Here is a 14750-nt window from a genome sequence, read left to right as displayed (position 1 = left end):
ACATCTATGGGATCAGCTTGGGCGAGCTGTCCGTGCAAGAGTGACCGAGAGAACAACGCTGGCTGACCTAGGACGACTGCTGGTGGAAGAATGGGACGCTATCCCACAGTATCGCATTGCGCGACTGGTGACGAGTATGAGGAGGAGGTGCCGTGCTGTAGTGAGAGTGCGTGGCTGGGCCACCCGTTACTAAGACTCCTTGCTAACCCGTTACTAAGACACAGATTGTTGGTTTTGATAAAGAATAAACTTAGCTTTCATGAATATGTCTTGTTTATTCTTGTTGATTTTTCACAATACCCTCGTACAGAAGTCAATATCAACAGAAGAATATGTACGGAATAGCGTGTTTGACTATAGTAAGGTAATCTGGGCACTTTCTTTCTTCGACCCACTCACTTTAGCAGGCCTTATGCTCGTTTCATGAACTCGCAATCACAATAAGTTTGGTATCATGGGAAAGGAAATCAAATAAGCTTTTAAATGATATGTAATACATTGAAATCGGTAAAAAAATAACGGAAATATGATCGACCAAAGTTAAGTTTCCGAACTTTTTGTGCGTAGTTTATTTATGCTATGTAAAGTTTTGTCTGGAGAAGTGTGCAGTTGTAACAACTTGTAAAATTACAATAATGATTTTTCTATTGCACACAAAATTACTCACAAAAAGCTTTACTTAACCCTCTTCTTCCTGACTTATGTTGTAACCAATACAAATTTAATGCCTGAACACACTTGCAGCTGGGATTCAGTTAAACTTGATGTTTAATGATTAATGTTAAATGTTGGTACATGTATTTCATACAATCATATAAATCATATAAATGATATAGATTGAACAATGAGGGCAAGAATCTTAACTGACATATAATAATCAGGTAAAAGGGTATACATAAAATACTGAGGGAAATAAACAAAAAGAACAAAAATAGCACAAGTGGTAGATCTTACCTAGATTGGCCCAACTATTCCAACTAACCACTTCCTATGCATTAAACTCTTTTATCGTTGAGTTGTACTGTAATAATTATATACACAAGAAAACATGGACTTAAATAACATGACAAAAGATCACTTTTGGAGTAAGTTGGAAGGCTTGACCAGGCAGTATATGTACTAGTACTTGTACTACATACAGTATGTTGGTGCCATCATATCTTCAAAGACAATGATAGACATAAGTAAAACTTAGCCTGGTATCTGGGCATCATCATTGATCTCAGACATGGTACCACAAAACTGGTGACTTTGTATGGCCGGCCAGACTAGCTCAGACACCACAAGACAGGTTAAACTGAAAAATAGACTTCTTAAATATAAAATTCTTGTGTCTGGCTGAGACTTCGGAAGTGTTTACTTGTGCCAACACAGCAGAAGCATCAGTGTACAAAGGTGAAGGAAATACGTGTGCCATGAATTTATAGTCCTTCAGTCCCCTGAAGTGCTAATGGAGTATCTCAACAGGGTTTTTCCCACCACCCAGTTTCACTGTTTTCGGCCACTCATACCTGTCTGTCACTAGCACCTTTTATTCTACGGGTGTATCTTGTTGAGGAAATTAATATAATGTTTTGCAAAACCCAGCAATCCAGGAACTGTCGTACATTTACCAACAACATTTCGTACAAGTAGAAATGTCATCACCATATCTCACCACTGTCTGTTTCACTTAGCCGGTATAACTGCCTTTTAGAATATCTTTAACACTTTACCACACCGATTCCTGCACATCTAACTCAAACTATTAGTTAAATCTAACAAAGTTTGTACTACAGCTCCCAGTGGTATAATTTCTTTTTCATCTTTTGTTTTCTGACTAACACCAGTAAAACAGAGAGAACTGAACCAGTTGTGTGGAAAGTCCCAACCTAAAACTATCCCAGCTAAAACTACTTTTGTAGGAAGTGCTGCGAGGACGTCGCATGGTGCTTAACAAAGGCGATAGCGGCTAGCTCTTTACAAAACTCCTCCAAGACAATAGCGCCCTCTAGCAGAGTCCTGTGGTCCACGCTGGGGAAGAGAAGGGAACATTTTTAGATGTTGTTTAAGTTCTACAAAGTAGCCAGATCAAGGGAACCTTATTTTCATAGAATCACAGTGCCTCTAATAGCAGAAAATGAACAAGAAAGAAATCAATGGCCCTATAACAGTGACTGTTTTGTACATTATCCTAATACAGACAAGCTAACAGGGGAAGCTTACATTCCGTGGCAATAGATTGAATCTTTTTAGGCAACAAAGTTGTAAGTTGTGACCTACTTTTCTGCCGGTGCCATTCCCATCAGCTGCTGCCTGACCATGACCAGTTTTCTGTTGAAGTCTGGGATCCTCTGGGCTCGTAACATCAGGTCAGCTGCCACCTGGAGGAACAATGTCTTAAAGTCAGGAGACTAGAGAAACCAAAGGTCTTCAGACTAAAGTTGGTTACAATGCACCAATTATTGAATATAGTACCTGATAATTTTCAGTATACAAAAACATGTACGTTCTATACTTGCCAAGATAAGTACAAAGTTAACAGACCAAAAAGGTGAAAGATGAGCATGAGCATCAGCTAGAGAACAATGAAGAGTGATCTAATCCAACTCCAAAGGCTGAAAGGTTAGTCCATTTGTGGACAGACGAATGAACTGACTGATCTGTGGTCAGAATCAACTCATTTCTGGACAAAATTACCCTGACCCTAAGGGTGAAAGGTCAGTACTTACCCTTTTGAGAACAGAGTGCAGTGACCTGACCCCTGGGGTGAGGGGGATACAGGGGTCCAGCATGTACTCGTGCAGGTGTGGGTGGGGCAGCAGGGCCAGCTTGGACAGCACTGATGTCACCTGTAGGTTCACATCGTAGGGCTGGGGGAGGGGAACAATGTCATCACATCATACTGGTGATATCCCATTTGGTGGCAGGATGTCTGGTAAGAGTTTTAGAGTTCTAGATAATTCTAGGGACAGTAAGTGACGCGCAAAAGTTAATAGCAATTAGAAAGACTGCCAATTTTAACAAACATCATAAATCTTTTTAGACAATAAAAACAAAGTTTCACCTGGTCCAAGACTCTGGACAGCTTGTCGAATAAAACCTTGACGAGAGACCCTTCGTAGAAGTGGATGTCAGTACGACAGTTGGGCAGGGGCTTGACGACGCTCGGCCAATCCCAGTTGACGGAGCTGACACAGCACTCTCTGAACTGCAGGGGGAATGGTCACATCAGTTTTATAGGGGACGTAACAAAGACCTTAAACTTTCCAAACCAAAATTCTACTTGTGTAAGGTAAATCATTGCGTTCTGGTGGGTGCAGGGCAGACAACAGAGATTGGGACCCAAAACATCCTGGCAGACCTGTGAATCCTGTACACATACCTGTCTGTGTGCGTCCCTGAGGTACATGTCATATCCCGTCCCTTCTACTTGTGAGGAGGACTTGATCTCATCTGGAACCAGGAACAGGAAGCTACAGAAATGGGGGATCAAAAAGTGAAGTTCAGACAAATAAAAGCACCTTCCAGTAAACAGAGAGAAGTGAAGAAGTGACGTGACAATATACATGTAGTCACGTGAGCTCTTAGATATATTAACGGCAAGTTACATAAGTAGACTTACGTGTTGACGACCTTGTGAACCGGAGACCCGTCCTTGTCCTTTGTGGGGGAGTCCTTTTGTGGAGACCATTTTTCTTCATTCAACCAGTCCTCAATGTCACTAGAGCAAAAGGTGTCTAATGTTAAAGACTGAGATCATAGAAGAAAGTTTTGACTCAAGGCAGCGCTTTTGTAACTTATGATTGGTTTATCCAGGCGTCAAGGTTCATACTTTCAGAGCTGGTACAATGGTGCAGAGTAGTGCTGCGTACCTAAACGTAACATCAGGTACAGGTACCGGTACAAAGGTTAAAGGAAAGCTGCACAAAAAATTGAAAGTCCTTCTATGCTATGCTTAATATATTCCAAAGTCAAATTCTTACTTCAAGTTGATTCACATAAGTCCGTCATAGTTCTGGGATTTTCCACAGTTTGCAACTTATGCCGTGCTGACGCCTTCTCGCCTGATAATTGAATTATATGACGTCAGTGTTTCAAATTTTTCACCTGATGATTGAATTTTATGAACACTGACGTTATATAAGACAATCATCAGGTGAAAAATTTGAAACACTGACGTCATATAATTCAATTATCAGGTGAGAAGGCGTCAGCACGGCATAAGTTGAAAACTGTGGAAAATCCCAGAACTATGACGGACTTATGTGAAACAACTTGAAGTAAGAATTTGACTTTGGAATATATTAAGCATAGCATAGAAGGATTTTCAATTTTTTGTGTAGCTTTCCTTTAAGGTACAGGTCCGGACCTGTACCTGTACCCGAACAATTTGACAAATTAACATGTGTTTTTCTTAACATCTTCAATAATGACAGAAACATAAATAAACTGTTTTCAACTTGTCAGTATCTTTATTCAAAAAACATACTAGGTTTCCTACCGCCAAACTCCCTTGGCCTTGGGGTTCGCGGAAAAAGCTGGCCCTGTCTACCTGGCCTGTCTACCCTGGCTATCTACCTTTTTTAGGCCCCAAGGGTATGCATGGGGGTTTGGCCTTTAATGGAATTTCTTTGACGAAAAACTGGGTCATTGCAATTCCAGATGTGTGTGAGCTGTATGGAAGACAACGCCTATTGTTGATGGGATGGGGGTGGGTGGGGGTTGGGTGAAGCTGTAAAGTGCAAGCAATTCCACCTAGACTGGAAAAAAAGTTCCAAGTACATGTATACAATAAAATGTACCTGAAATGTTAAACAAAATTGAAGTGGAAGGTAATACAAGGAAACAAAGAAACTGGTGGGATGAGCCAGACAACAGTAGGACCTTTGTTAGTCACAACAAGGAGGTTATAGATATAACCTCCTTGGTCACAACAGCTAAATTCATAACAGATGTCTGACACTCCTGGGGGTTACTGTAGTTGATACTGAGCAAATAGCAAAGGCGGATAAAAGAAGTTTCCATGTATGGTGCTGGCTTGTTTAACTTTAAACGCTTAGTTTTATGAGGTTTTCTTTTTTCAATCTTAATATAGCTGCTGTTCTGGCAAACAAAGGTCCTATCATTGCCTGGCCCATTCTATCAGTTTTCTTTGTTGATCCTGTACCCTATCACACCCCTACTATCTAGTCTAAAAATCCTGGTACATTTCATTGTATACTTAAATGTTTGTTTATAAATAATAGATTTAATGATTTTCTTCCAGTGTTGGTGGAGTTGCTCATAGCTGCCCATTTCCCCCAACAGCACAAGTAGCTTTTTTGTTGTCTTCTATTCAGCCCACCCACAGCTGAGATTGCCACTGACCCAGTTTTTCCTCAAGAAAATTCAATCAGATGCAAAACCCCCATGCATGCCCTTGGGGTCCAAAAAGGGTAGATAGCCAGGGTAGACAGGCCAGGTAGACAGGGCCAGCTTTTTCCGCAAACCCCTTGGCCTTGCTATCAAAACTCCCGGCCTGCCTGAATGATCTGTTGCATATTAGTTACGCTGTTCCAAGGTGTCACTTTGGTCACATTTGGTGTTGCATGAGGCAATGGGGTCAGGACATCAGTCACAAAATAAGCACATACTTGGTGTAAATTTATATTGGTACAGTACCGGTACTTCATGATCCGGTATTGTACCTAATCAGTTTTTACGGTACAGTACCGGTACTTCATGATCCAGTATCGTACCTAATCAGTTTTTACGGTACAGTACCGGTACACAGTACGCAGCACTAGTGCAGAGGTCAAAGCTGAATGACTTTGGATCAGAATAAATCATATGCAAAATAGTGCTTGTGGCCTTATTATGTGTCTCTAGGAAGAAGGCCCTTCTTCCTAGAGACACACGGATAAGTAAGTAAGTAAAATAGTGCTACTGGGGTAGGTCAATGGTCAATGGTGAAAGGGCACCATCTCCAGAGAATTACTTGGGTACACTGAAATAAAATAATGACATTGACATGAAAAACAAAGAGGTGCAGAAGTATGAAGGTGACAGATGAGATGCATGGTGCGTGTGACAGGTAAGCCTTACCTCCAGAATCTCCATGATAAATGAGGGATTTACATGGAAGGAAGCATGAATCCAGGTCACAAAAGGTCACAGAAGGTAAAACTGGTATGGCTGAGCAAATTTGTAACTACACGCTCTCTACACACACTTTGTAACTGAGCAATATACGGTGGCTTCAAGCACCTTTCATTCTGCAGGTGATCATAACCATATCATTTACTAACATAAGCAAACTAACCATGGAAATTCTTACATAAGCAATAACGAGGAAAACATTCAGGAAAATTTGTGAGATAATTTGAGGATTCAGAATGTTGATTACTATAATACTTACTCATCCTTAGGTGTGGTGGGTGGGGTTGGTGTTACGGGAGTTGGCGTTGTCGGAGGTGATGTAGACAGTCCATTTGCTACATGTTCCTGGTCGTCATGACTATTAGATTGATTGGCATCTTGGTTGTCCTGTTGATTGGTTTCACTAACATCTTGACTTCCTGGGTTACCACTGTGACTAACAGTATCAGAACTTTGATTGACATTTAGCCCTTCGTGGTTAACAGAGTCACTAGCAGGCTCTTGGTTTTCAGGGTTGCCGTCTTTACTGCCATTGAGGCTGTTGTCATGGCTACCAGGTTGACTGACGTCTTCTTTCCTGATGTCGTAGTACCCTCTCTCCTCCAGGTTTGCCAGGATTACACTGTGCGTAACATGTTCATGGGGCTTCTGTAGTAGGACTTCAAACAGCCTGAGGGACACCAGGCTCAACTGGAACATAGGACAGTGATAATTCATACATTCAATAGTGACAGTTAACATAAGCCTAACTGCAATAAAGTAAGTCAACTGCAATAATGCAGTATTTCTACAATAGGATGTCAAACAGCTCAAGGAACACCATGCTCAGATGGAGCTCAGTACAGTGACAAATAATACTTTTAGATACTCAAGGCACCCTTAAAGAAACAAGAAGAAAAAGTGTGTCTCACCTCATCAGACAAATGATCACACCTCTCGATGACGCGGTGTCTCAGTTTGTGTCTCCTGGCTGCGTCTCCTGGCATCTCCATATCCCGGCACTCTCCAAGGCAAAACATAACCAGCTCTGTGGGATTAGCAAACAAATAAACAAAGCACTCCATCATCAAACATGGATGAAACCTTCTCAATAAAAAGATCTTTTCAACATGTAGGATAGATTACAGCATAGGGAAACCTACAGGCATGTTTGTCACTTGCTACAGTATCCTTACCATGCAGCAGATGCTCTGAGGTCACCATTTTCAAACACTGGGTCAGCAGAGCTGTTGCTGTGAGTGCCCCGACCTCTGACCTGCAAGGGATCATGTGGAGAACTTCAATCAACTTAAATGAAGTGCATGGCAGGTGAGATTCTAACTGGAGCTGAAATAGGGTCAGTCAAAAATGTAACTATAACGTACATTATGAATATTTGGCATTCAAAATTTACTAAAGCAACATACATTAATTTTGTATCTAACCAAAATCAACTCAGAACTTAAATCCTATAAGTTGCTCTTTGTTCCAGAGAACTTTGTGCACTTTCTTGCCATCCATGCTGGAATTTAAATTTTTTAAAGAATGCAGTCGTAGAGTCGTAAAACACTGTGTTATATCTTTATCATACAAAACCATTGCCACAGATATTCCCAAGCCTTACTCCCCTCATGCCTCAAAACACAAGGTGGACTTACGCCTGCATGACCTGAGGCTCAAACACTGGAACGAAGAATCTCTCTTTAACAGCAAAGGCCAGAGCAGCACCTATGGTCTGCGAATAAAAACATGGAAATTTGTCTATCAGAAAAACTCGAGATTCAAAGCGCATACTTGTTGTACTGGCAGCATGATTCTTCAACATTTGAATATAAGTATCAGTTTTACAGTTCTAAACCTTTCTGCAATTACACTTAGCACCATGCAACATTAGCTACTGGAGTCTACAATACAGGTGGACTAACTCATCAACACAATGATATTTAATGCCCCAAACTCCATTGTAGACTCTGGTAATAAAAAGAATAAGCCTTACTTTGTGTGATTCTTTGATCAGCTGATCACAGTAGTCCAGCCATGACAGGAAGGATGTTAGTTGTCGTTTTCCCGGGAACTGGTTAGCATCATCTTTGTCACTAAAATCTAACCTGTAATAGAAGTACAGTCAACACTTAGCCTATAATCAATACTGACAAAACCTAACAGTTTGCTACTTTATCTATGTACCTGTTTAGTTATTAACATCTACAGCTTTTCTAAGACACATTAGCCGTAATATCAAAAAGGAAAATGTTGACTGTTACAATTGTAGCCTGTCATAACAAGTAATCACAAAAACAGTCATTTTTGCATCTTATGGCATACAATAGCCTACAAGTATGGAAATGTATTTCACGTGGCTAAAAATGTTTAGTTACCCCCATTTGGCCTCCACAGACTCTATATCAATTGGCTCCATGGTGGCAGGCAGAGCTCTGTGGAGTAGGCTCAGTCTGTCTGTCAGCACTTCACACAGCCGCGTGTGTTTCACCGCACAGTCTGCGGCCGCCTGCTCCGGGAGGCTGACCAATAGCATCAGACCTTCGCACGATTTCACTGCTATTCTGCTATCCTGGAAATGGGCAGTATCTTTTGTGAACATGTGTAAACTTGTCTAGGGGCAAAATAGGCAACAACTCAACACTCTTAACATTTTTTGTAAAGGATCCACAATTCAAATCAACCAATGCGGACACACTGACAGAAAAGGGCTGTCTTCAGCTTTATTTTTTTGCATGTTTGTGAGCCTATGTTGTTGATTTTCTTTGCTAAATCTGTCATTTTAGACTTATGAAAATACATTACAAGTTTAAATTTTTTGGTATGTAGAGTGAAATTTTTGTCGGTTCCAATAAGCAAGTTTCCATCCCGGGATGGAGAGATGGTTCATGTAGACACCTCTGACAATGATATAGGAAATTTTGATCCATCACAGCCAGCAACAGATACTATTTTAGGAGATAGGTAGCTGCCCATTGGCTGATTTCAAACGTCCGTCAGTCATTGTAAACTGTGTGTTATAAACACCAAGACTTACTGGACTCTGTGTCAGACTAAGTAAGGAGTCGATGATGTTGTATTCTGGACACCCCTCACTGCCTGTTGACGAATCAGAGCCCTTACTGGGTGATGATGATGGTGTGCTTTCACTTTTGGGCGGGGCCTGTTGCCATAGAAAAAAAAAATTTACACAAGGGTTGAACCTCCATTATCCATCATTGAACGGAATACCAAAACAAGTCTGTGGCATATATGACCATAAGATTAGATCAGCTATATATCAGAGCTATTCATAACTTTTCATGAGACCATTTTGGTGAAACTGCAGGCATAATGCCTGTTCAACCCTCTACTTTTCTGGTACATTTGTATTGTGTTTAGATAGGCATGCTAAGAAGATATTGGGGGAGAAGGAATTGGGGCTACAAGTTTTTCTCAAGGTCATGCAAGATCTTCAAGAACGTTGGCAGAAGAACAGATAGAGTGAGACACATGCCACACCATGCATTGAGAAATTGAGCTTCATGCAAAGGAACAGAGTAGTGGTGATACTGATAGTCCATGCAGTCAACAACCTTCCCTTAAAATTGTGTTGACCAAGCACCCCTGTCATTTAAAATGGACCTGTCCAGAGACAGGCATTTAATTGAACATTGGTAGATATGACTCCCTGAATGGGCGGTACTAGGGGTGATTCTTCAATTATAAAGGAAGGTTGGTATGTTGAGGGCTTACCTCACTATTGTACTTGGTAAGTTCCACACCCTACCACCAAACAGCCATGAATAGAAACAGTTATCAATCACCAAGCAGGAAAGTACGACTGAAAAACCACAACACACTTCCAGCATTGCAAAGACGCTACAAGCAGTGACTGAGTGAGGGCAAACAATAGATACAATTGACATGCATATGTGCTTGCAGAGAGGTGACAGACAGAAGGAAAGACTATTAGAATCTGTGACACTTAGAAGCGCCCACAGACCAAAAGAAAAACGTAAGCACGCTGTAGGCATGAATAAGCAGAGAAGAAGTTTAGATTCTAACTTGATTAGGAGCTCCAGCTCATCAGAGCCATCTGGTCAGTTTGAATGTTCTATTTCTATCGTTTCTTAGCAAGCTAGAACAAGGCTACAAATGTCATGACCTCTGACCCTTGACTTACAGATCTGGTACGAGCCCACCAGTCTCTCTGGTAAAAAGGAAGGAAGGAGAGAAGAACAGGAGGGAGATAGAACAGGAAAATAAACAGATGGTAAGGATTGGATATGGACAAGAAAACCAAACACATCAAGATTGAAAAAAATTTATTCAAACTGAAAACAAGAAGAAATTGATCAAAGGCTTCACTCATAACATCTCTATGCTTGTACTGTTCAATAACTGAGTAAACACAAACTTGAAACCACATTTTGCTGGGATTGAACTTTTGGCCAGAAAAACAACCAAATATAAACATGGTTAACTGTACAATGCAACTGACCAAATTAACTTTTAGCTTTCTATGTGTGTCAAAAACTTCAAGGTTTTATCAAGTCCTGGGAGTTCAGAAAACTGATACTGATAGTTAACTTGGACATAGATGTACAGATAACAGTAATAAAAAAACAATACCTCCATTTTTCATGGAGTTTACCTAAACCTTCAAGTTATATGCATCAATGCAAAAGATCAGTTAACTTAATATTACCTAGTCCAGCTAGAATGAATTCACGACATAAAATAGTCATGGTGTAAAAGAAGAAATCACACCTGTAGGAAGAAGTTGACTAGGTACGGGTTGTCCTTCAGCTTGGCACACAATGTGCATAAAAACTGGATTTCCTCATTTTCTGTTGGAGCCGCCTGCACTTCACCACACACACGGATCAGCCTCTGGATGGAGGGAAACAAAATTGAAAAACACACATTTTAGTAACATTACACCGTTTAGCTCTTTTGTAAAATCATACATGCTTTTTACTTTTATGACCACATAGCAGTGAAATCATCCTTTCCCCAACTCAAGTTTTACGTCTCGGGGATATTTTGAGACCTGTAATCAGAAGTACTGTATCTATATACGACAATGAACACATTCACTGTCCCCTCCCCTGTAACCCAGTACATTTGTAAGTTAGAGCTCACGTGGACTGGTCTGTGCACATTGACATGCGGCAGGATTGGCTGCTGGATTTTCCCCAGAAGTTTTGTGAAGAACACCAAAACCTCCTGCTTCATTCCAGGTGGGCACTGTGTAAGAGAAACACTGGATTTACAGTACCTGCTTCAGAGTCACAAACAATTAGCAAAAGACAGGTTTGAAAAAAGCTAGAGGTGATAAAAAATCTCTGAATGTCAAACTAGTCTAACAGCATATTATTACCATGTGATCATTTCAAGTTACAGTCAATGGAAGGATTTTACAGCATTCCCCTTCTTTAATTAAAGCAAGAAGGCTAACCATGTTTAAAGCAAGATTGGCTACTGAGACTTGTAAAAGAAGAGGAATAGAGACAGTTTCAAAATACTCACATCTGCCCTGCCCAGAGTGTGTAAGGTCTCCAGGAGTTTATGCTGCATGAGATACTCCATGCACGGCCCTGCCTCCCCACGCTCCTCCTCCTCCTGGATCAGGATCTCTAACATCTGCTCCAGGTGAGACGGGATGTTGGTCTGGTCCACAGGCCGCTTGTCATCTGGGGGGAAGGGTCACAAATCATCACATTCCAACTACTGTGCTTTAAGAACATAGCAAGTGAATTTTATCGATCACATCCTCTGCATACTCCACATAGTCATCTCATGCCCAGGCCAGAAAAAGCAAGATGGGAAAAGCAAGATGCCTAAATAGCTAATTTAGATTTTCAACATAGAGACTATAAACGTTGTAACAAGAATTGAAGCTACAAAACATGGTATCACAGCCACCAAATCGTTTACTCTGCTATTCCAGAAGTGCAGAAAGGGATACACACATGTACTAGTGTGATAGCCTTAGTATCACTACAACAACACTCAAGGTTATCACACTTTTGTCACTTCCACAGCTAAAGTCAATGCTTTTCTTCTATAAGTACACTCAAGGCTACTACAACTACCGAAATACTGTCACTTCACAAGTTACGCCAAGGGCTACCACACAACATAATTTTACATTTTCGGTATTTTATTGTCATGTTGACCATCACTGGAGTGGAACAGAATTTCTTTCTTCTGACATGAGGCAAAAAGTAATGCATGCACTGATGTCATCAATAAAGTTTACTTGCTGTGGCCTAAGTATGGCTAGGGTGTAAGAGGGGATTGTATATTTGATCTATTTGCAGGCCACTTCTCATCTGGGGCAAAGGTCAAGTACATATGCCTGGTAGTAACCTGATACCCAACAGCCGAGTTAAAGCACAGGAGGATATGACTCACTGTCTTGTCATGTGGTTTCAATTTGATTATATGTCAAAATCACAACATCAGCAATAACAAATAAAAATAAACTAACAGTCAGCAGGACGCAACCACTGAACATTAATGGCACAATAGATATATCTACTACTACTGGGGACAAAAACATAATAGGTCATAACATACCTGTCTCGGTTGGTGATTACTACAGTCTACCCACATGTTTCCTTTATTGTCTATACGAAAGTTACTGATTACTGCCTGTATCAAGTCTGTATGTTGTATTGTCTCTGGATTGCTGCCTGTACTTACCTGTATTGTCTATGTAATACTTGGTGATGGATTTCCAGTGGTAGACAAAATCCTCCTGTAGGGGGAGGTTTGGTGCCAGCTGAAACACACCGAAACAGTTCAAACTGAATCATATTTACATTACTGAAGGACTTTTTTTTAAACAAAAATTTGGTCTTGTTGTTACCCAGCAGCAGCAGCATGATTGCTGGATTAGTAGTGCTAGAAGATCTGTAAAGATCACAGCTTTAATGTGAAAATTCAAGCACATAAGGATTCAAGGAAACATCATGCTTAACTGCCTGCAAAATATTCCAGATACAAACTTCACTGCCAGCATAAATAGCATTTGAGCTGCACATTTTCAAGTTTCAACATTTGTCAGTCTGAGGTGCATGAACACATAGTGATACATGTACAAAAATTAATTTTGTCAATTATATAACAATCTACACTCTACTATTAGGGCTTTACAAACCTAACAAAATATTTTGTCAGCAAAGATTTGGATGTTGCTAACTCAGTGGAATTTTAAAAAAGATGCTGATATTAACAATTTTCAGAACAAAAACGCTACTAAAAGCTACTAACTGTTATGCAAACTGCTGTTGTGTGAAAGGTCACATGAGGGTTGCAAACATTCAGATAAAAGGATAGAAGAACAATTGGCACACAGGGTAACAATAGATGACGGATAATACAATGCTAAACTTTCTTCCAACACTAAGGTATTCACAGATTGAAATCCGTGAATACCTTAGTGTTGGAAGAAAGTTTAGCATTGTATTATAATTACTACCAACAGAGATGAGCTTTCATTATAATAGATGACAGAATTATAATGTGTGAACAAGTTGCCGTGAACTATTCTGGTTGATGTAAATAAATAACAAGATGCTGGAAGTGATGCAACAAATACTATCAACTGTTTTGTGTTAGAAACTCTGCACACGAAAGGCAAGCATAAAATGAAAGCAATAGAAATAGGTTCGTCTCTTGAATGCTCTAATTTGGGATCAATTTCATCATCAAGTGAGGTTTAATTTCAGAATGATTGATGGTGAAGGAAACAAGATTGTACCACATACACGAGGTTCCAGTTCACCACTCCAGTTGTCAATCTAAGCAAATACATTGTATATAGTTTTAAAAATACATTTGTATTGTTTAGAAAAAGACGTGACTCTCTGGTATGCTATAGTATTTAATATGATACCATTATTGGACAAGCAATTTGTATATAAAAACTTATATACATTTTTTTTACATGCCATTGTTACTTTCTAAGAACTCAAAGAAAAGTAAAGAAGTGTTAATTATGACTTGATGAAAGACGGGATAGCAGTGACTGTGTCGGCCTTACATCTACGCATGATCTTTTACCTCGAAAGATGATAAACTCGTAAGGCCCTCCCACTCAAAGTAGACAAAACCACAAATTATTACTATTAGAATTGAAAGTTTTTATACGACAAAATGACAACATTACACATTCAACAAAATGGCATGGTGACTATAATGGCATGTTGGGCTGCCTAGTGCAGATTATAGCTGTGAAATGAATGTTTAACCCACGCCAAGAAGTCAAAGTAAGCAGAAGTCAATAATATAGAACAGACAGACGTTCGATGCACCCGTCCCCCAGATGCGCTTCGGCACACTCACCGCTTCCACTGCATGTTGTAAGATCGATGCAAATTTGTTGAACATTTTTGGGACCCTTCGACGTTGTTTAGCCCCTCCGCTGCCCTGTCCCCCCGCCTGAGCCACCGTGGCGACTTCTACGGGCAATAAAAACAACAAATTCCAGGCGGCTGCTTGCCCCGTTGGAGTGTTGGAAAGTTGGCAGCCCGGAAATACGCAACCTACTCCTTCCCACTATGCACTGCGATATTGACCTTTGACACAGACATGTGCTCTTCAAAATAAAGCTGGATTTTGGTCAAATGTCACCCATATCAGCAAGATAGCTGGAAAAT

General features: G+C 40.3%; 1 protein-coding gene across 5 annotated transcripts; it reads right to left on the bottom strand.

The window, feature by feature from the left end:
* Positions 1–1090: 1090 nt before the first annotated feature.
* Positions 1091–14642, bottom strand: LOC136430713 (FHF complex subunit HOOK interacting protein 2A-like). 5 transcript variants are annotated; one of them, XM_066421537.1, is made up of 21 exons: positions 14437–14642; positions 13860–13892; positions 12793–12871; positions 11614–11777; positions 11227–11331; positions 10852–10974; positions 10265–10291; positions 9835–9864; positions 9137–9262; positions 8478–8671; positions 8096–8207; positions 7758–7834; positions 7296–7375; positions 7032–7147; positions 6380–6810; positions 3605–3703; positions 3365–3455; positions 3047–3190; positions 2712–2852; positions 2263–2363; positions 1091–2013 (listed from the first exon to the last, which is right to left on the bottom strand). In XM_066421537.1, exons 1-21 carry the CDS (start codon positions 14479–14481, stop codon positions 1893–1895), a joined length of 2439 nt encoding a protein of 812 aa, XP_066277634.1. In that variant the 5' UTR covers positions 14482–14642; the 3' UTR covers positions 1091–1892. The 5 variants fall into 5 exon arrangements, with proteins under 5 accessions (XP_066277634.1, XP_066277636.1, XP_066277635.1 ...); XM_066421539.1 differs by lacking the exon at positions 9835–9864 and having other exon boundaries at positions 14437–14641; XM_066421538.1 differs by lacking the exon at positions 10265–10291 and having other exon boundaries at positions 14437–14641.
* Positions 14643–14750: the final 108 nt, after the last annotated feature.

The sequence above is a fragment of the Branchiostoma lanceolatum genome, chromosome 3 (genome assembly GCF_035083965.1).
Source record: "Branchiostoma lanceolatum isolate klBraLanc5 chromosome 3, klBraLanc5.hap2, whole genome shotgun sequence".
Taxonomy (NCBI): domain Eukaryota; kingdom Metazoa; phylum Chordata; class Leptocardii; order Amphioxiformes; family Branchiostomatidae; genus Branchiostoma; species Branchiostoma lanceolatum.
Note: the sequence above shows the minus strand (reverse complement) of the source record. Positions and strands in the feature narration are given on the sequence as shown.